This window comes from Salmo salar, chromosome ssa15 (assembly GCF_905237065.1).
Source record: "Salmo salar chromosome ssa15, Ssal_v3.1, whole genome shotgun sequence".
NCBI lineage: Eukaryota > Metazoa > Chordata > Actinopteri > Salmoniformes > Salmonidae > Salmo > Salmo salar.
In genome coordinates, this window is record NC_059456.1 from 52,981,385 (window position 1) to 53,001,987 (window position 20,603).

At 41.5% G+C, this 20,603-nt stretch overlaps 1 protein-coding gene across 2 annotated transcripts in view; it reads left to right on the forward strand.

The window, feature by feature from the left end:
* The window catches only part of LOC106571582 (MAM domain-containing glycosylphosphatidylinositol anchor protein 2), a 419,589-nt gene that overhangs the window by 238,664 nt on the left and 160,322 nt on the right, over positions 1 to 20,603 (forward strand). For both annotated transcript variants that reach the window (XM_014144813.2, XM_014144816.2), the window contains exons 5-6: positions 6,646 to 6,778; positions 6,937 to 7,206. In XM_014144813.2, the coding sequence (XP_014000288.1) occupies positions 6,646 to 6,778; positions 6,937 to 7,206 (403 nt within the window). The remainder of the gene's footprint in view (positions 1 to 6,645; positions 6,779 to 6,936; positions 7,207 to 20,603) is intronic.

The following is a 20,603-nucleotide window of genomic DNA, read 5'->3' on the forward strand; positions in this document are numbered from 1 at the left end:
ACAGGTACAAAATTATCTATATCCAAAGTAAAACCAGTCCTATACCGATATAACCTGCAAGGCCGCTCAGCAAGGAGGAAGCCACTGCTCCGAAACCGCCATTAAAAAGTCAGAGTACGGATTGCAACTGCACATGGGGATAAAGATCGTACTTTTTCGAGAAATGTCCTCTGGTTTGATGAAACAAAAATAGAACTGTTTGGCCATAATGACCATCGTTATGTTTGGAGGAAAAAGGGGGACGCTTGCAAGCTGAAGAACACCATCCCAACCGTGAAACACGGGGGTGGCAATATCATGTTGTGGGGGTGCTTTGCTGCAGGAGAGACTGGTGTAACTTTTTGGGTTACTAAATAATTCCTTATGTGTTATTTCATAGTTTTGATATCTTCACTATTATTCTACAATGTAGAAAATACAACAAATCTAGAAAAACCTTGAATAAGTAGGTGTGTCCAAACGTTTGACTGGTACTGTACATTTTTTTCATTTCAAATAACAAAATAACATTTTCATTAGTTTAAGTTAGTGAAGGCAATATGTAAAAATAACATTTCAATTATTCATGGAGTGCCTTCATTTTAACTATGAAACAGAAAGCATATTTGTTGGAACTTGGTAACAGCTTATTTTTATTTTTTTTACAAAATACCCGAATGACAATGATGAATGCCAGCAAAACGCGCATCAAATGATGGAAACAGTAGCCTAAACATTATTATAAGCTCCAAGTGTGCTTGATAAATGGTAAAAATCAGCATAAAAACAATAATGGTATTATAATGAATATAAGCGTCAATATGAGAGCAGTAAAAAAAACGTCAATTATTATCAGCTCTTGCTTTCACGCATTGGTATCAGTTGGATTTCATTTAGCGGCTATCCCTTGTCCCAACAGTCAACACAGATCTTCACCACTTTCACTTGCTTGACATACTTCCAACAAACACGTCTCTTGCAGGTGACACATGTTTCATGGGTTCTGTTCTTTGCGCATCTGGCCACCAGGCACTGTCTCCTCCCCGGGAGCTGTGCGCAAAGGCTCTCCTTTGGCTCGCGCAAAGGCTCACGTGGAATCTTTGCTGCTGCCTTGGCCCTCATACAGTATGTCTCTCACGTTGCCCCGTATGCCAGACTCATGATGAAGTCTCTCCTGGGCATGGTGTTGTTCATGCACTGCTTGAACAACAGGTGTGCTTTAATAGCAGCCAAGTCAAGCATGTTATAGAACACAGCAACAGGCCAACGGCGGATGCCTCCTTTCACAGAGTATAGCCGTGCCATCGGATCCAAAATATCCACACCAACCTATGAAACAGAAAAGAATAGAAAACATTAGGATAATTATGCATAAGTTTATATGTGGCGATGTTTATTAAATTGGGTACGTTTTTCATCCGGCCGTGAAAATACTGCCCCTAGCCCTAAGAGGTTTTAAGTAATATTGACACACCTTTGTTTGGTTGTAGTGCGTAATAGTATAGATTGCTGTCGGATGCATGGTGATCATTGCAGAAACGTTCTTTCTTGCCTTGCATTGATATAGTGTGAGTTTTGTCTTGTCATTCTTCAGCACCATTGTGGAGTACAATAGCTGTGCAGGTGCCTTATTTTGCGCAGAGGGAGGGAGCTCCCGTCTTGCTTTGTTCATGGTGCCGACTAGGCTTGTTTTATTTGCCAGCAACTTGTTCACCAATGACGGTGAAGAAATTGTCCATGGTGACTTTTCTCCCCTTGCCAACATAAGTTTCCACAAGCCTCATCACCACATTCTCCGACACTCGCTCACCTGCTGCCCAACGTGGATGTTTTCCCAGATATGGAAAGCCATTCAGCATGTACTTGGTGTCGATGTCAGTGACTAACCAAAACTTAATTCCAAACTTGTCGGGTTTACTCGCAATGTATTGCGTAAAGCCACAACGAGCTTTTGTTAGGAACAATTGTTCATCAACAGTGATGTTCTTTCCTGGTTTGTAACATCCAATGCTGTTCTGTACAAACTTCTTCCAACCGTTTCCATGCGTCGCATTCTCATTTCTTTGTCATCAAAACAGAGGTAATGCATGATCTTTCTCAAGGTATCCTCTGACATGGTTTCTCCAAAGAATGGTATCCTATACATGTATGACCAAAAGCTCACCATGCTACATATACATGCTCTTTCCACCGAATGCTCCACAGACATACAGGATTGAAATGAACGCTTCCAGCTCATCAACAGAGACAGATCCCAGGCAGTGTTTCCTTGATCCCTGTGCACCTCTGTTACAGTGCAGTCTCTGATGTATTGTAGCATGTCCACGTAACATAAAAAACGAAAGCTGGTGAGTGCGTTGCTGATGTTGTTTTTTGCTTGATGTGTAGGGCCTGCTCTCTCAGTGATGACATGTTGTGCTGTTGTCATCGGTTTGTTCTATCCAAATGGTGCCATCCCTCCCTCTTTTCTGTCTCACGGTTTCATTTGGTGGTGGAGCAGGCACCTGCTCAGTGCGCACTGTTCTGGCTTTTTTGCGCATAGGCCTCGGAGGTGTAGGTTATTCAAGTCGAGGCTCAGAATCAGAAAAATAGTCATCAGAGATGTCAGGATTAATTTGTTCCCCTCCATCTGAGATATTTTCATTCAGATCTTGTAGCGGTGCTAACGCAGCATATGCATCCATTCGTCTTGGTTATCTTGCCATTCTACATTATGCAGGCTCTCACTGTGTACTCCAAATAGGCCAGAGTAGACTGATGAAATTGCTTGGATTTGGTGGACTGATATAGGGTACATACCATTTTGAGATTATAATTAGAATATACCTATTCAATAGAACGGCCTGCCCTGTTATTCATTCACAGTTGGTGATTACATAATTATATTTTCACTTCCCTTCACTCATCAACTCACCTATTCTCCCCCTTTATCACCCATCGTACTTTACTTCATTTTATTTCATCTGTTATGTGTGAAATACATTTTGGTATAGTTTAAGTTCAGTTTCGAGGCAATTATTGGGGTGATTATCAACTGAGCACTGCACTTTCCAATGTCGGGAGAGTGAGTGGAGCAGGGCCTACTGTCGGAAAACCATTCAAATAATGACATGCCCTCCTAAAACTGATAATAACTCCAGTTCTGTTTGTGATGGCAGTGTGTTATATATTATTAACAATGGCAGTGTGTTATATAGACTTATTTAGGAAAAGTCAAGGATGGAGGGTGGCATGACTTTAAAAGTAAAATTCATTAATAAGCAGTTCTAGTGTTAAATAATACCCCCTCAATGTTAAAGGGATAGTTCACCTAAATTACATATTGGTTTCCTTACCCTATAAGCAGTCTGTGGACAAGGTACGACAGCACCATGCAATAGTTTTGTTGTCCGCTGTTTCAAATGCTACATTTTTAGCATTTGTGGCACAAATTCAAGGCAAGTCAATGGTGCCTATATTAGCATACAAGCATGTCCAAATCATCCTGAAGTATCAAAACATTTATTGTGTAACTCAATAATGTTCCTTATAGATGATTTGTATATGAAGCACAGAAACGCTAATATACTGTAGGTACCATTGACTTGCATTGGATTTGTGCCATAAATGCTAGAAAGTTAGCATTTGAAACAGTCTCCAGGTAAACAAAACCAAAGCATGGGTTGCTGTTATACCTTCTCCATAAACTGCTTACACGGTAAGGAAACCAATATGTAATTTTGTAATTTGGGTGAACTATCCCTTTAACAATGATTGGGGGGGGTTCTTAAAAAAACACCTAAAAGTAGGAACACCATCTAATGGTCAGAATCTGGTAATATCAGCATGCAGGAAGGGACATAAAACAAACAAATTGAATGACTCATTTCTCTTAACAGGGAAAGAAAGACATCACCAAATTCATTACATAGGATGAAGAAACAATACTCCGAGCCTCAGCTCCATACTACTTGTCAGACATAGAGAACTGATACTGTATACTCGTTGTTAGGGTTGGCGTGGGGTGTGGGGGTTCTGTGGGTTGACAATTTCTTTGGATTCCTCATGTCTTACTTACTAATCAAGTTTCCATCCACAGTTTTATGCGATTAAAGTCATACCATATAAAACAAAACCCAAGACAACTGTGATGAAAACAGGAAGTTTTGGTACAATTTTATAAACGCTGCCAGATCATTTGTTCGTTCGACATGCTGGGATCTTTTTATGTCTGTAAATCAATAATGAACTAAATGGCGGTGGAAATGTGTTTATGCACAAATATTGATGTAATAACATGATATCGACGTAAACTTGGAGTCACTCGACGATATGGTGTGTGGTCCTCCCAATATGTCTCAGGAAAGCATGCAGTTTATTAGGCTACCGATTTAAATAACTTATGATGAACTTCACAGGGAGGTGAAAGTGCACAGTGATCTTGATGCGCCTTTCCAACAAATATCGAGAGTCTGATTCTGGTGACAGGATGATCAATGCTTGACTGCCGTTTGACAAACACAAATATTCTCACTATTATCTATAATAATCTCATCATGTAGACTAGCCTACCCGCACAACCTACCCGCACTATATCTGTGAGCAGTTGACTAGAACGCATGTGCCTAGACCAGAGTTTGCTATTTAACGCAGCAGTTTTGGTGACAAAACTATTGGTAGAGTTCAAAATGCGATGGAAACACATTGAACTTTAAATTTTTATTCGGTACATGAAAAAGTACATTTTGTGTGCACTACGTCATCACATACACTGGTGTTTTATCCACAACAAGGCCGTTTGGTGGAAACACACTACTGGTGGGAAAATGCACATACACTGTATATACAAAAGTATGTGGACACCCCTTCAAATTAATGGATTCTGCTATTTCAGCCACACCCGCTGCTGACAGGAGTATAAAATGGATCACGCAGACATGCAATCTCCATATACACACATTTGCAGTAGAATGGCCTCAGTGAAGAGCTCAGTGACTTTCAATGTGGCGCAGTCATAGGATGCCACCTTTCCAACAAGTCAGTTCGGCAAATTTCCACCCTGCTAGAGCTGCCCCGGAGTAACAACAGCTTAGCCACGGAGTGGTAGGCCACACAAGCTCACAGAACGGGACCACCAAGTGCTGAAGCGTGCAGTGCGTACAAATCATCTGTCCTTGGTTGCAAGACTCACCGAGTTCCAAACTGCCTCTGGAACCAACGTCAGCACAATGCCAAGCGTCGGCTGGAGTGGTGTAAAGCTCGCCGCCATTGGACGCTGGAGCAGTGGAAATGCGTTCTCTGGAGTGATGAATCATGCTTCACCATCTGGCAGACCAACGGCCAAATCTGGGTTTGGCGGATGCCAGGAGAACGCTACCTGCCTGAATGCATAGTGCCAACTCTGAAGTTTGGTGGAGGAGGAATAATGGTCTGGGACTGTTTTTCATGGTTCGGGCTAGGCCCCTTAGTTCCAGTGAAGGGGAATCTTAACGCTACAGCATCAATGACATTCTAGACGACTCTGTACTTCCAACTTTGTGGCAACAGTTTGGGGAAGGCCCTTTCCTGTTTTAGCATGACAATGCCCCAGTGTACAAACCGAGGTCCATACAGAAATGTTTTGTCGAGATCAGTATGGAAGAACTTGACCGGCCATCACAGAGTCCTGACCTTTACCCCATCGAATACCTTTGGGATGAATTTGAATGCCGACTGCAAGCACGGCCTAATCGCCCGACATTGGTGACCTCACTAATGCTCTTATGGCTAAATGGAAGCAATGTTCCATCATCTAGTGGAAAACCTTCCCAGAAGAGTGGAGGCTATTATAGCAGCAAAAGGGGGACCAACTCCATATTAATGGCCATGATTTTGGAATGAGATGTTCAATGAGCAGGTGTCCACATACTTTTGATCATGTAGTTTATTTTCTTAATGTACATTTTTGAATATTCGCATGAAAATCTGTCGTCATTTGGGTAAAAACCTAGCTATAGTTAGGAAAAAGTGTTGTCCAAATCGGATGTGAGGTGCTATATTTATTGAATATTATATGAATCCTATATATTAAAGTGGCCAATTTGGGTGCAATCAATTAGCTTAATTTCTCAGATTTCAAATTACATAAAAAATGTAATAATGTTTCAGGAATGCTTACCTGTTTCTAAGTACAGAAATTGTTTCAGAACAATCTGCGGTGGTGGGTGCCATGGCTTGCTGAAATGACATGGAACAACCCTGGATTTCCTGTCTCTGTTTGTCAGGCTACTGTGTGGTGGTGGAGGAGTCAACCAAACAGACACACACAGTGAAACTGAAAGATCCCCGCTGTCCGATGTGGAGTGGTGTAGCATGTGGACCACGTTGTGTGATCCATGGTGTGATTTGCGCTGTGGTTTGGCACCGGGTGAAATAAGGAAAAGCTTTGATGTATTATGATGACTTGTTTTACAGTGAACTTCATGCAGATTTGTTCCTTGTTTCATGATTTACAGTAAATGTGTATGGCATTGAGTTTCAACATTTTAATATTTTCTGAAAACCCCTGTGAACTATGGGAAAGTTTCCAGAATTTTGCAAGCATTGAATGAAATGGAGATACTTTATGAAGTGTGTTTATTATTGTGTTAATTCTATTTGCACACATTTGCACACTAGTGTTGTTGTGGTTGTGTATCTGAGCTGCAGGGGGAGACGAAAATCTTGAAGCTGAAGAACCTTCGTCCGCAGGACTACGCCAACTACAGCTGCATCGCTTCTGTTAGGAACGTCTGTGGCATTTCCGACCGAAACATCGTCTTCAAACTCACCAACAAGACAGGTTGGTACCATAGCATAGTTTTCAAATGCACCAACAAGACAGGTTAATCTTCAAACACACAAACAAGACAGGTTCGTCTTCAAACTCACCAACAAGACATGCACCATAAGGTTTATCAGAAAACAGCAAACCTCCATCCTCTTTTTCTTCCTCTCCAGCGTCTCCCTCCATTAAGCTACTGGTGGAGGATCCCATCGTGGTGAACCCTGGCCAGACGGTGTCCCTGGTGTGTATCACTACGGGTGGGGAGCCCAACCCCACGCTGAGCTGGGTCAGCAGCTCCGACAGCCTGCCTGAGAAGAGCGTGGTGAAGGGTGGAACACTCACCCTGCCAGCCATCACTTCAGATGAGGCTGGGGTCTACAGCTGTGTGGCCAGTAACAACGTGGGCAACCCAGCCAAGAAGTCTACCACAATAGTGGTCAGAGGTGAGAGGGGAGCAGGAGTGGGGTGTTTGTTGTAGGTGGAGTGTACAATACATATATTGTAGAATCCTTAGAACAGCACTGTCAGCCTTGTCAAGAGGGTCCGACCTCTAGGTATAATGACTTACTGTATGTAATGGGCTGACAGAGGCAAGGTCAGAGATTTTAGTCCCGCTTAGGCTGCTCATGGGCTATTTCTTTATGAGCTAATCCGATGTTCAACATTCAAGTGAAAGGAATGGTTATTAATATGGTAACTACTTTCTTATGCTGCTACAGAGTTAATACAGTATGTGAGCATTGTTTTACTACAATTGACATATCTCACTTTTGATGTTGCATTAGGAAAGCTGTATTGCCTGTACGATCCTACAACACACGGTGCTATAGTTGGAGACACATTGAGAGTATATCAACGTATTCCATACAGTGTTACGACTTCTGTGCAATAAACGGTAGGGTGAAGCCAATAGCATGGGGATGCATGTGAAACCACTCATTAAAGATACTTATTAACGGTCAATTAGAGTCATTAAGCCATGGCAGTCAAGCTGAAGGCACTACAGGCTGTTTGCCAATCAACTGGGATGAGGACTTAGCGTCCAAGTCTCTTCTCCTCAAGGTAATTGACACACGAAGAAGCTAATAATTGCAGACTTGCCTTTGGGAGCTGCCAATGTGTTAAGGATTTAGTGTCCAATGCGCTTTCCCTCAAGGTAATTCATACATGGAACAGCCAATAATTATAGACTTGCCTTTGGAGGAGCCATTGGTTCTCCGGCCGTATAGTAGGATGAGACATTTAAATGTTTGATTTATATAATGTGAGTCTTAAGTGTTGTGGTGAGTTGAGTGAAGACTGTGTTGCCGGAGAAACTGGGATGAACTCAGTGAAGTAGGACAAGCACTTAGCACAGTTCATTTGGTCATGCTGAATATGACAGCTGGTTAAGATAGTGGTGGTGTGTGTGTGGGCATGCACGTGTGTGTATGAGCATGCATATTTTATGTGTGTGTGAGTGTGTGAGTGTGTGTGTGTGTGTGTACAGATATTACACAGTATATGTGTTACTATATGTTTAAAGTATGTATATTTGTGTACACATGTTTGTGTGTCTTTTTGTTGATCACACTCTAGTCCTTGAGAAGCCCTCTCGTGCTGGTGTTGCCAAAGGGACTGTCTGTGTTTTCCACAGATCTGTCGTCAGCAGATGGTGGCGTTTCTGACCATGCTGTCCCACCAGCCGTGCTGGCTCGCCATTTGGCTCACCCCCTCTTACAGTGCTGTGTGTGTGTGTGTGTGTGTGTGTGTGTGTGTGTGTGTGTGTGTGTGTGTGTGTGTGCGTGTGTGTTTGGCTTGCCCCTTAGGACAGCTCAGCATGCTGTTGGTTCACCGCAGCTCTACTACCATGATCTTTTCATGGATTAAAGGAAGGAGACACGTCTGTAAATGCAGGTCAATACCCTGTGTTTTTAGTCCAGATCACACAACAATGTTTGGCAACAAAAGGATACTTTAGTGACACAATGACCTGGACAATGAGATATATTCTCCACGTCTATCAACACTAAGTTCATTTTTTAGAGAATGTGTTTGCTGTAAGGTTTGTGTGTGTGTGTGTGTGTGTGTGTGTGTGTGTGTGTGTGTGTGTGTGTGTGTGTGTGTGTGTGTGTGTGTTTGCGTGTATGTGTGTGTAACTACTGCATGTCTGTGAATTGTTCACCACACTGGTTTATCAAACGTGAAGCGACAGCATGCAGTGAGAGGAACGTCTAAGAGACATTGCCTTACGTTCATTTCCTTTTCCCCCACCAATACCATTTACACACCTAGTACTGTAGCTACGTTTCCTAGTACTGTAGCTACGTTTCCTAGTACTGTAGCTACGTTTCCTAGTAGTGTAGCTACGTTTCCTAGTACTGTAGCTACGTTTCCTAGTACTGTAGCTACGTTTCCTATTACTGTAGCTACGTTTCCTAGTACTGTAGCTACGTTTCCTAGTACTGTACCTACGTTTCCTAGTACTGTAGCTACGTTTCCTAGTACTGTAGCTACGTTTCCTAGTACTGCAGCTACGTTTCCTAGTACTGCAGCTACGTTTCCTAGTACTGTACCTACGTTTCCTAGTACTGTAGCTACGTTTCCTAGTACTGTAGCTACGTTTCCTAGTAGTGTAGCTACGTTTCCTAGTAGTGTAGCTACGTTTCCTAGTACGGTACCTACGTTTCCTAGTACTGTAGCTACGTTTCCTAGTACTGTAGCTACGTTTCCTAGTAGTGTAGCTACGTTTCCTAGTAGTGTAGCTACGTTTCCTAGTACTGTAGCTACGTTTCCTAGTACTGCAGCTACGTTTCCTAGTACTGTAGCTACGTTTCCTAGTACTGTAGCTACGTTTCCTAGTACTGTACCTACGTTTCCTAGTACTGCAGCTATGTTTCCTAGTACTGTACCTACGTTTCCTAGCACTGTACCGACGTTTCCTCCCTGTGCGTTCTTAAAACAGTGTGCTTTGCAGGTGTGTGATGTGGAGGAATTAGTGGTGCTGGAGGTAGCAAACATTCAGAAACAAACAATGTTCTGCTGTTGTCTCGTTGTCTCGCCTGACAATTCCTCCAGGACTTTCTTCCTTCCAAATGACTCCAAATGAGACATCAGCCATTTCAGACAGCGAACACACACCAACTCACACGCACAGGCAACCCCTCCACACACAGGCTCTACACTCTCTGTGAGGGGGGTTCTGTGTCATTAATAGCAGAGAAAAACTGCAATGGGTTTCATGGTGAGCCTGCCTGCTGATATTATTTAGGCTGTTGTTGGGAATTGTTAGGGAAAAACAAACCCCTCATGACGTGACTTGTAACAACCTGGATGTCAGCATGTAAATCAACATGTGAATGACTCAAATTTGCTCTGGAATACATTCTGGTCCGGAGCTGCATACATTTCCATTCATAAATGGCAAATGTAATGGTCTGGGTGAATGGGCCTGGCAGACAGACTAGAGTTGGGCAGCGGCCGTCAAGACTGGGGTTATTTGTCAGTGTGTGTAAGTGCGGTTGTTTGTGTGTGTGCATCCTGCTGGCCTGTGACTGAACTTGTCAAGTTCATTAGAGGTCAACCAAAAGGTAATATACAGCACAACGGCCTGTCACTCGCCACGTCCAAACATTGGCATGTGTCAGTGTGTGTGTGTGTGAGCGTTAACGTGTGGAGGCATGGTGTGAATGTGTGATAGTATGATGATAATCAGAGAGGGGTGTGTGTGTGTGGTCGGGGTCTGGGGTTGGACGGTGTGTATGTGTGTCTGGCGGGGGTCTGTATGGCTGGGGTCTGGTACTAATATCTCTGTCCCCTGTATGTCTTTACCCTTGACTAATGTCCCCGAGAGGAGGTAGGTAAAGTAGAGGAGAGAGAGAGCCATCTGGCCCTGAGAGGACCACTAAGCTAAACCTGCTGATTACTAGTGGGAGAGATGACTGGATGGATGGAGGCCATTGTGTGGTGCCAAAGGAGAGATGAACAGACAGAGAGGGAGAGAGACTGGGGGTTAGAAAGAGAGATATAGGTGTCAGTGCCATCTTGTCAGCCAGTCTTAAGAGGAGGGTTCAGGGATAGTGTGTGTATGTCTGTCTCTGTGTGTATGTGAATTTGTGTGTGTGTGTACGTGCCTGTAATTGTGTCATTGTACTCACGTCAGGGGCATGTATCCCCTCATAAGCTAAGCAGCTCCCATGAGGGGGTATTGTAATCAGCTGTGTGACTAGAGTTCTCTATGGACCAAACCCCAAAAGAGACTTCTTTCTTTGTGTCATTATCTACTTATTCATGTTACAGGCCACCCATTATTATTCACCACAGCTACTGTGCTACCATGGACACTATTACACACACACACACACACACACACACACACACACACACACACACACACACGACTAATGTCTTAAAGCCAGGGAGAAGAGTACACTCTCTTTACAGGCACAAGCACTTTGGCTAAACAAAACACGCAGGAGGTTGCAGGAGGTTGCATCATGATTCATATTCATAGAGGTAAATAAAATCCAGGTAACTAGAAAGTATCCTATTCATCAGTGCCCTAGCTACAATGTAATCAGTGTAACCTCTTTAGATCATAGAAGAAAGAAAGAAAATGCGTGGCATAGTGAAGTGTAGTAAGTGTTTAAACAGTTCCTTCCATTGTCCTTCTGATAATGCAGAGTAGAAAAGGCTTCTGTAGAGCGCAGGTAGGAGGAAAGAGCTTTAAAAGAAAAGTCTTACTGGATACAGTATTTATTGATCATTTCTTTCTCTCACGCACAACCATGGCCCTGGTTCTGTGACAGAAATGTTAAGAGCGGTGAAGAGAACCAACTTCCAAAAGCCTTTTCATTAATAATGCATGGTGAATGTGTGTTTGTGCACGTTAACTTTCTTTTTGTGCCTCGGTGATCACGGTACTTAAATGCTTTTAACTACTGCAGTGAGCTAAATCAGGGTCACACAGAGTGTTTCTTGGTAGTCCTAAACACATCTACTTTGAAACCAAAGTATACACCTCACACACATGGTTATGGGCTTAAAAAAAAGAAGGCACATGTACCATGTCAGATATAGAGTTGAAATGCATTCAATTATGAGTTTGCATCCCAATATTACACGTTATATACATCACAGAAGACTGAAATGTAACAAAACTTTTTGAAATTAATAATATTCCAACCATGAGGTCACTAGAGGCCGATTTGGTCATTTGAATGCAGGAAAGGTCTACATTCAGTAAGTGTTTCCTGTTTCTGAGCCGTTTTTTTCTATTCAGGCTCTCTCCTCTCTTCTCCTCCAGCATGATCTCATAGACTAGACTTAACACAGTAAACAAAAATTTGGGACACAAAATTACTATATTAATGCAAGAACAGCTCAAATAAGCAAAGAGAAGGGACAGTCCATCATTACTTTAAGACATGAATGTCAGTCAATCCAGGTCAAGAGCCTCGATTTTTATTTCAAGTGCAGTCACAAAAACCACCAAGAGCTATGATGAAACTGGCTCTCATGAGGAAAGGAAGTTACCTCGGCTGCAGAGGATAAGTTCATTAGAATGAACTGCACCTCAGATTGCAGCCCAAATAAATGCTTCACAGAGTTAACGTAAAAGACACATCTCAACATCAACTGTTCAGAGGAAATTGCGTGAATCAAGTTTTCATGGTCGAATTGCTGCAAAGAAACCACTACTAAAGGACACCAATATGAAGAAGAGACTTGCTTGGACCAAGAAACACGAGCAATGGACAATAGCCCGGTGAAAATCTGTCCTTTGGTCTGATGAGTCCAAATTTGCGATTTTTGGTTCTAACCACCGTGTCTTTTTGAAACAAAGAGTAGGTGAACAGATGATCTCCGCATGTGTGGCTCCCACCATGAAGCATGGAGGAGGAGGTGTGATGGTGTGGGGGTGCTTTGCTAGTGACACAGTCTGTGATTTATTTAGAATTCAAGGCACACCCTTGAATGAGTTGGTGTGCCCAAACCTTTGACTGGTACTGTACATACATACATACATACATACATACATACACAAAAATAAATAACACAATATCACAACATACTATCCCTTCCCTCCCACGTCCTCTCATATCCCCTGTTGGCCAACATTCTTACTCCTGATAAATAGAAGGCAATTGTTCAAAAAGGAAATTAAAGGCTGCCATCTCAAGAAAAAGTAATCAATACAACCTCTCAAAATGTAATTTTTTCTAAGTGTAGAAAAGGCATTCGATCTTTCAACCAAGATGTTACAGTGGGAGGTTTAGAGGATTTCCAATTAAGCAAGATCTGCTGGCGGCTATCAAGGAAGCAAACGCTACAACGTCTGCTTTACTTTTAGTGAGACTAGGTAACAAAGATGGAACTCCAAATATAGCAATCAAAGGACAAGGCTGCAGGTCAAGATCTAGAATTTTAGAGAGAGTATTAAAAAAGGATGACCAAGACTCAGACAGCTTAGAACATGAATGAAACATATGGGTGTGGGTTGCCGGAGTGATTGAACATCTGTCACGTCATTTGTGTCTGGGAGGAGTTTACAACGTTTTTCTTTGGAGTAGTGAATTCTGTGCAAGACCTGTAACTGAATTAAACTTAATGAGTACATGAGGATGTGGAGTTAGCCCTATGGGCCTCCTCCCACCAGTAAGGTCAAGTTCAAGTTCACTACCCCAGTCTGTCATGATTTTGTTTATTGGAGAGGGTTCAGAGGAAAGCATAATGTCATATAATCTAGAAATCAGACCCTGCTGATTCCACAGCAAAAAAAAAAAAAAAAAGAGAAGGGGCAGAAAGTCTAAAATGTTGACGAAATTATCCACAGATCTTCAAAGTAGAGAGCACAATGGGGTTTCCAGTATACTTTGAAGGACACAAGGACAGTGGGGCACAAGTAAGAGCAGAAAGGGAGGATGATTGGCAGGAGTGTGCTTCTAATGAGCACCAGTTGGTACTTGAATTACACCAGACCATAATCTTTCGAACATTGGTTGCCCAATAGTAAAGCAGTAAATTTGGAAGTGCCAATCCCACCTCCATCTTGTCTCTTTCTTTGAAGTTTCTCTTTCTCTATGTATCCTAGGTGATTTGCCTGCCCAGATAAAATGACTGACGAGCCTATCCAACTTGGTAAAAAATGATTTCGGCAGAAAGATCAATTCTGCCAGCTAAGGAGAGAGGCAGACTATCCCAGCGTTTTAAGTCTGCTTTAACTCATGTGACTAGACTTGCAAAGTTAGTTTTATGGAGGGTAGCCAGAGAATGTGTCATATTCACACCTAAATAGGAAAAACCAGAGGGCTCCAGGGGGAATTTGCTTGGCAGTGGGGTTGATCGGAAAACATTCACTTTTCTGAATGTTTCATTTGTAACCTGAGAATGACCCGAATGTGTCTAAAATATGCAGTATGTTATTGACAGAGTTCACAGGGTTAGTGATATATAACTGTAGATAATCTCCACTTTGAACACTTTGTGTTCTTCACCAGCTCGGTGGATTCCAGTGTGATGATGATGATAATTTAAAGGCCAAGGAAAGCGGTTCTATCGGAACTGCAAAAAGGGAGCGGGGACATAGGACACCCTTGACCGGTCCCTCTGGAGAGGGGGAAGTATTCTGAATGTTGAGAGTTGGTGTGTACCCTAGCCATAGGAGAAGAATAGAGCAGACGTATCCATGAGATGAAATTGGACCCAAAACCAAATCTTCCCAAAATCTTAAAGAAATAATCCCACTCCACCCGGTTGAAAGCCTTCTCCGCATCAAGAGAAACAACAATTTTGGGGTCTAGAGAGACAGAAGGAGAGAATTTAATGTTCAAAAGACAGCATACATTGGAAAACAGTTGTTACCCTTTGATGAAACCTGTTTGAGCATCAGATATGACATCCTGAAGGCAGGGTTCCAACCGGCATGCTAGAACCTTAGATAATAGTTTAACATCAGCGTTCAAAAGTGAAATGGGTCGATATCAACAACATTTCGCCGGATCTTTATCTTTTTTGAGTATAAGTGAGATAAAGGCTTGAGTTAGCATCGGGGGAGAGAGCCCTGTGATATGGGGTCCATGAACATATCTAATAGTAATGGGGCGAGTTGATCTGAGAATGTTTTATACAAATCGACGGGGAAGCCATCAGGGCCTGGGGCCTTGCCAGTTTGCATTAACTTTAGACCCTTTGTTATCTCATCTAGATGCAGAAGGTTATCCAGAACTTTACTCATGTCCATATCAATGGATTGAATATCCAAGTTATCTAAAAACTTGTCCATAGCCGTATTATCTGATGGGGATTTGGATTTGTAGAAGTTAGAATAAAATGACACAAAAGTTAATATTAGGGGGATCACTTGTAAGATTATGGGAAGAGTCATATACCTGAGAGATGAGATGCCTACTGGCGTTTAAGTTGGTTTGCCAAAAGGTGGCTGGCCTTGTTACCATGTTCATAGTATGTCCCCTTTGTTTGTTGCAACAGAAACTCTGCTTTATCAGTGGAAGCAGATTAAATTGTGACCGGCTGCCTTGATTTGGTCTTATGTAGCAAAATTTGAAATTGTGTTTTTTACATTGATTAAAAGCAGAGACCCAGAGCTACAAAATGGTATATCATACACTGCATTTGAGGAACAATTGGAAAGTACTTCTGCAAAAGCGCTTTCTACATTCATGACCCAAATGGGTTGTGCTGATCCATGGCGCTTCCTCCACCCGGACACAAAGGACTTCTCCTACTTTTCTCATGTTCATCAAACCTACATAGACAACTTTTTTTTTTTAGATAGTAACATTCTCCCCTCAGTTAAAACGACATAAGAGCTAAGTCCACATTCTGGACTTAGCAAAAAAAATTGATTTAACAAGACCCTATGAATAAAAATGACGACACCTCCCCCTCTCTTCTTTGGGAGACGTTCAAAGCTGTATTACGGGAATATATCATTTCATACAATGCTCATTATGTCAAACAAAGAAAACAGAATCGTCAAGAACTTGTGGATTCATGACAATAGACCGGCAATATTCAACTTCACCATCCCCTGAATTATACGCGGAGAGGCTGAAACTTGAAACTCAATTATTGATAAGAGGAGAAGTCAAATGAAAAAGAAAGAGGAAAAGAGAGATTGAGAGAGGAGCAGAATGAAAAAAAAACATCTCAATAAAAAAACTCAAATCCTTTAGAGAAACAGAAACAGAGCACAAGAATCTTTGGATAATGCCAACATACACACAGTCCATAGACACATTTTTTTTTACAAAAGTGATAGTACAATACCATTTTAAAGAAAAAAATACTAATCCTAAACTCATCATTATGAACAAGACGAGCAGCAGGAATTCTCTTACTCAGCATTCGTTGATTACCCTAATGTGCTGTGAGGTCAAACTGACCTAGGAAAGAAGTTACATACACCCTTGAAACTAAAAAAGAAAATATGTCAGTAGGCATGTGCACTCATTGGGTTTCGGTCACACTTTAAACAAAGAGTATAACCTTCAGCTTTAGTTATTGAACAATGTTAACAGCGATCAGTGGCATTTCATATGATGTAGTCCACTAGGTGTCGCCAAAGGGCAGAGTAATGAGAAACATTCGAAATGAACCAGTAGGCTATGAAAACGGTCAGCCCCTGTTGGTAAATTATTACAAACATCCTTAGGGGTAAATAATGAAATAACAACTAGCATTTTGGATATGTACAATTAAGCAAACGAACCATGGGTCTAAACTCTTCAGCTAGTGCAACAAACCTCTACTGGATTGGTGGGTCCCCTCCGGGACGGTTGAGCTAATGTAGGCTTTTTTTCTCTTTGTATTATCTTTTACCAGATCTAATGTGTTACATTCCCCTACATTCATTTCACATTTCCACAAACTTCAATGCGTTTCCTTTCAAATGGTATCAAGAATATGCATATCCTTGCTTCATGTCCTGAGCTACAGGCAGTTAGATTTGGGTATGTCATTTTAGGCGAAAATGTAAAAAACAGGGGCGGGTCCTTAAGAGGATTTATTAAACAAGAGTAAAATTAGAAGAGAAGAGTAATAGTTTTAGACTCAATGTCATAGTGGAGCCCAAGATAAAGTGAATGTGACTGAGGTCTATCAGTGACCAACATCACCAATTAAGGTCAGCGTGAACCAGAGTAGTTCAGAATGTCCATAAAAAAAAATACAATAAAAAAAACATCCAGCAGACCCCCAATGAAAAGTATAAATTTAGGCTAAATTGAGGATTAGTTGCAAAAAGTTGTCGCAGGAGAGACCTTGTGCATCTTCTTTCTACATTGCTCAACTGGAAGCCACTTTGCAACTACTTACTACTTTTAGCCACTTTGCAAATACTTAGCATGTTAGCTAACCCTTCCCCTAACCCTAACCTTACCATTTAACCTATCTCTTAACCTCTATGGGCTAGGTGGGACGCTAGCGTGCCACCCGTGGTGCACTCCATCAACAGCAGGTGCATTTCAAGAGCGGCAAATTTGAATCCAAATAAATGTCAAAATTCAAATTTTTCAAAAATACAACTATTTTACACCATTTGAAAGATAAACATCTCCTTAATCTAAACACGTTTTACGATTTCAAAAAGGTTTTACGGCGAAAGCATAAATTTAGAGTATGTTAGGACAGTACATTTACAAGAGTTGTGTGTAATGTTTTGTCAAGTCAAAGACAGGGTCACCAAAACCATAAAACCAGCTAAAATGATGCACTAACCTTTTACAATCTCCATCAGATGACACTCCTAGGACATTATGTTAGACAATGCATGCATTTTTAGTTCTATCAAGTTCATATTTATATCCAAAAACAGCGTTTTACTATGGCATTGATGTTGAGGAAATCGTTTCCCTCCAATAACCGGCAGTCAAGTCAGCGTCACAAATTAAATAATTAAAATTAGAAAACATTGGTAAAATATTATATTGTCATTTAAAGAATTATAGATTTACATCTCTTGAACGCAATCAACTTGTCAGATTTAAAAATAACCTTACTGGGAAATCACACTTTGCAATAATCTGAGCACTGCGCCCAGAAAAATACGGCGTTGCGATACAGACTAGACGTCATGTTGGGGAGATCTAAAATCTAAAATACTATGTAAATAATCCATTACCTTTGATTCTCTTCATCAGATGTCACTTCCAGGTATCACAGGTCCATAACGAATGTAGTTTTGTTCAAAAAAGCTCATCATTTATGTCCAAAAATCTCCGTCTTGTTAGCACATGATCTAAGCCAGCCGGACTTCTCGTCATGAACGAGGGGAAAAAATATATTTCCGTTCGTTCAAACATGTCAAACGTTGTATAGCATAAATCATTAGGGCCTTTTTTAACCAGAACATGAATAATATTCAAGGTGGACGAATGCATACTCTTTTATAACGTATTGGAACGAGGGTACCCAACATGAACTCGCGCCAGGTGTCTAATGGGACATCATCGTTCCATGGCTCTTGTTCGGTCAGATCTCCCTCCAGAAGACTCAAAACACTTTGTAAAGGCTGGTGACATCTAGTGGAAGCAATAGGAAGTGCCAAAATATTCCTCAGCCCCTGTGTTTTTCAATGGGATAGGTTTAAAGTCAATACAACACATCAGGTATCCACTTCCTGTCAGAAAATGTCTCAGGGTTTTGCCTGCCAAATGAGTTCTGTTATACTCACAGACACCATTCAAACAGTTTTAGAAACTTTAGAGTGTTTTCTATCCATATATAATAAGTATATGCATATTCTAGTTACTGGGTAGGATTAGTAACCAGATTAAATCGGGTACATTTTTTTTATCCAGACGTGCAAATGCTGCCCCCTAGCCCTAACAGGTTAACCCTAACCTTAACCCCTAACTTAACCCTTAGCCTAGCTAATGTTACCCACAACAAATTGCAAATTCGTACCATATCATACGAATTGTAATTCGCAACATATCAAACGAAATGGATGATGGACATACTATACATAATGTAACATATCATACTAATTTAAGTGGCCCAGATTTTTATTTACTATGCTACATCTAACCATGAGTCCAGGTTGTCTCCTCACCTCTTCTCCCCTCTCCCGCTCCAATTTGCTAGGATTCTTCTTAATAAGTGACTCAGCCGTTCTGTAGGACTCGATTTCTGTGCCTGGGCTCTGCCTTCTCTGTATACCAACATGCTCCACCAGCATACTCCACACCGCTTCTATAGTCGCATGTTCTTTTGAGGTATGGATGAAGTGCTGGAAGTGATGTAAGAACAGGCAGAGACAAGCAGAGTGTTGGGTTTACCCTCTCCAACAGTAAATGGGAAAGTTTTGTTTCCAAGCGGTGCCCGCGTTAAAGATTCACTGGGCATTTGTAATGATTGTTGTTGTTGTATAGAGGTGTTTGTGTGTACGTGCATGCGTGATTGCGTGCGTGCGTGCTTGCTTGCCTGTGTCTCCTGTATCCTGGCTTGAGGAATGTGTGTAGAGTTTTGGGGAAGGATTTGGGGTTTAGTGGACAATATGTTTTCAAGAGGCGAGGCAGTCCACACTGTGTTGACCTTGAACTTGACTTGACAGTGTCAGAGTATTCACACTAGACAGTTAACTAAGGTAGAGTGAATTGTTACAGTCTTAATCCAATGTTTGTACACTAACACCTTTGTGACACACATGCACGCATGCACCCACACGCACACACACACACAACATAAAAAAGTAACCTTTATTTAACTAGGCAAGTCAAATTCTTATTTACAATGACAGCCTACACCAGCCAAACCCGGACAACGCTGGGCCAATTGTGCGTTGCCCTATGGGACTCCCAATCACGGCCGGTTGTGATACAGCCTGGAATCAAACCAGGGTGTCTGTAGTGACACCTCAAGCACTGAGATGCAGTGCCTTAGATCTCTGCGCCACTCGGGAGCATAAATGGGATCTGATTCGATTATAGTAGTCCATCCCCTAGGATACAGTCTGTGTACTAGTATTAATGTAATGCTGTAATAGATCAACTCAACACAGAGGCAACAGAAAATAGCCTTTCACACTGTTAAGGTACACTGGTAGTATCCACTCTAAACCAGTTCATTCACTGATTCCACATACAGTACCTCTATGTGCTTGTATTTACTCTTTATATGGTTGGAACCAAGTGTATACTGCTTCCACCATTGTGTAAATACATCCAATAGTATTACTGTATTATATTATATCTCAGGAAAATTGCCTTTCCAACATGATGACATACTAGGCTGTTATATTGAAAGCGTACAGACAGAGCGGTGATGTGGCTTTTCGTTAATACCTGATGTTTGAATTGTGAAGGTCACTGTCAATCCATGGATATATTGAGATTCAGCACCAGTTTTTCAATATCAACAGACATAATTACGTACGCAACTCCTTTTGAACAATATTATATATAATATCAAAAGAGCTTTTGCCTACATTATAGTCGAACGCCTACACTGTAATCGATCCATGGCTATATTTTGAACAGCACCACTTTTTCAATATCAACAGACATGTAATTACATACGCATCAAATGTTGAACAATACTATATATAATATCGAATGGTCATAAATTCTTGGCAGAGACCCTCTCCCCCTGGTCATGCAGAAAGAGAGGGAGAGAGCACAGAGAGAGAACAAAGGCCTTCACTTGGCCAAACTTCTAAATCCCCAAAATGGGAGAATTAAATAATATTTATACTTTTGAGAATGTGGGAATGGTCCGTGGACACATAAGGGACAGTTATGATGAGTGTGTTTCATTTGGTGATCTCATGAAGGACAGGAAACACACATAACGGTATCTTTTAAAGTGTACATTTCCCAGCTGTCAGGTTTACATCTAA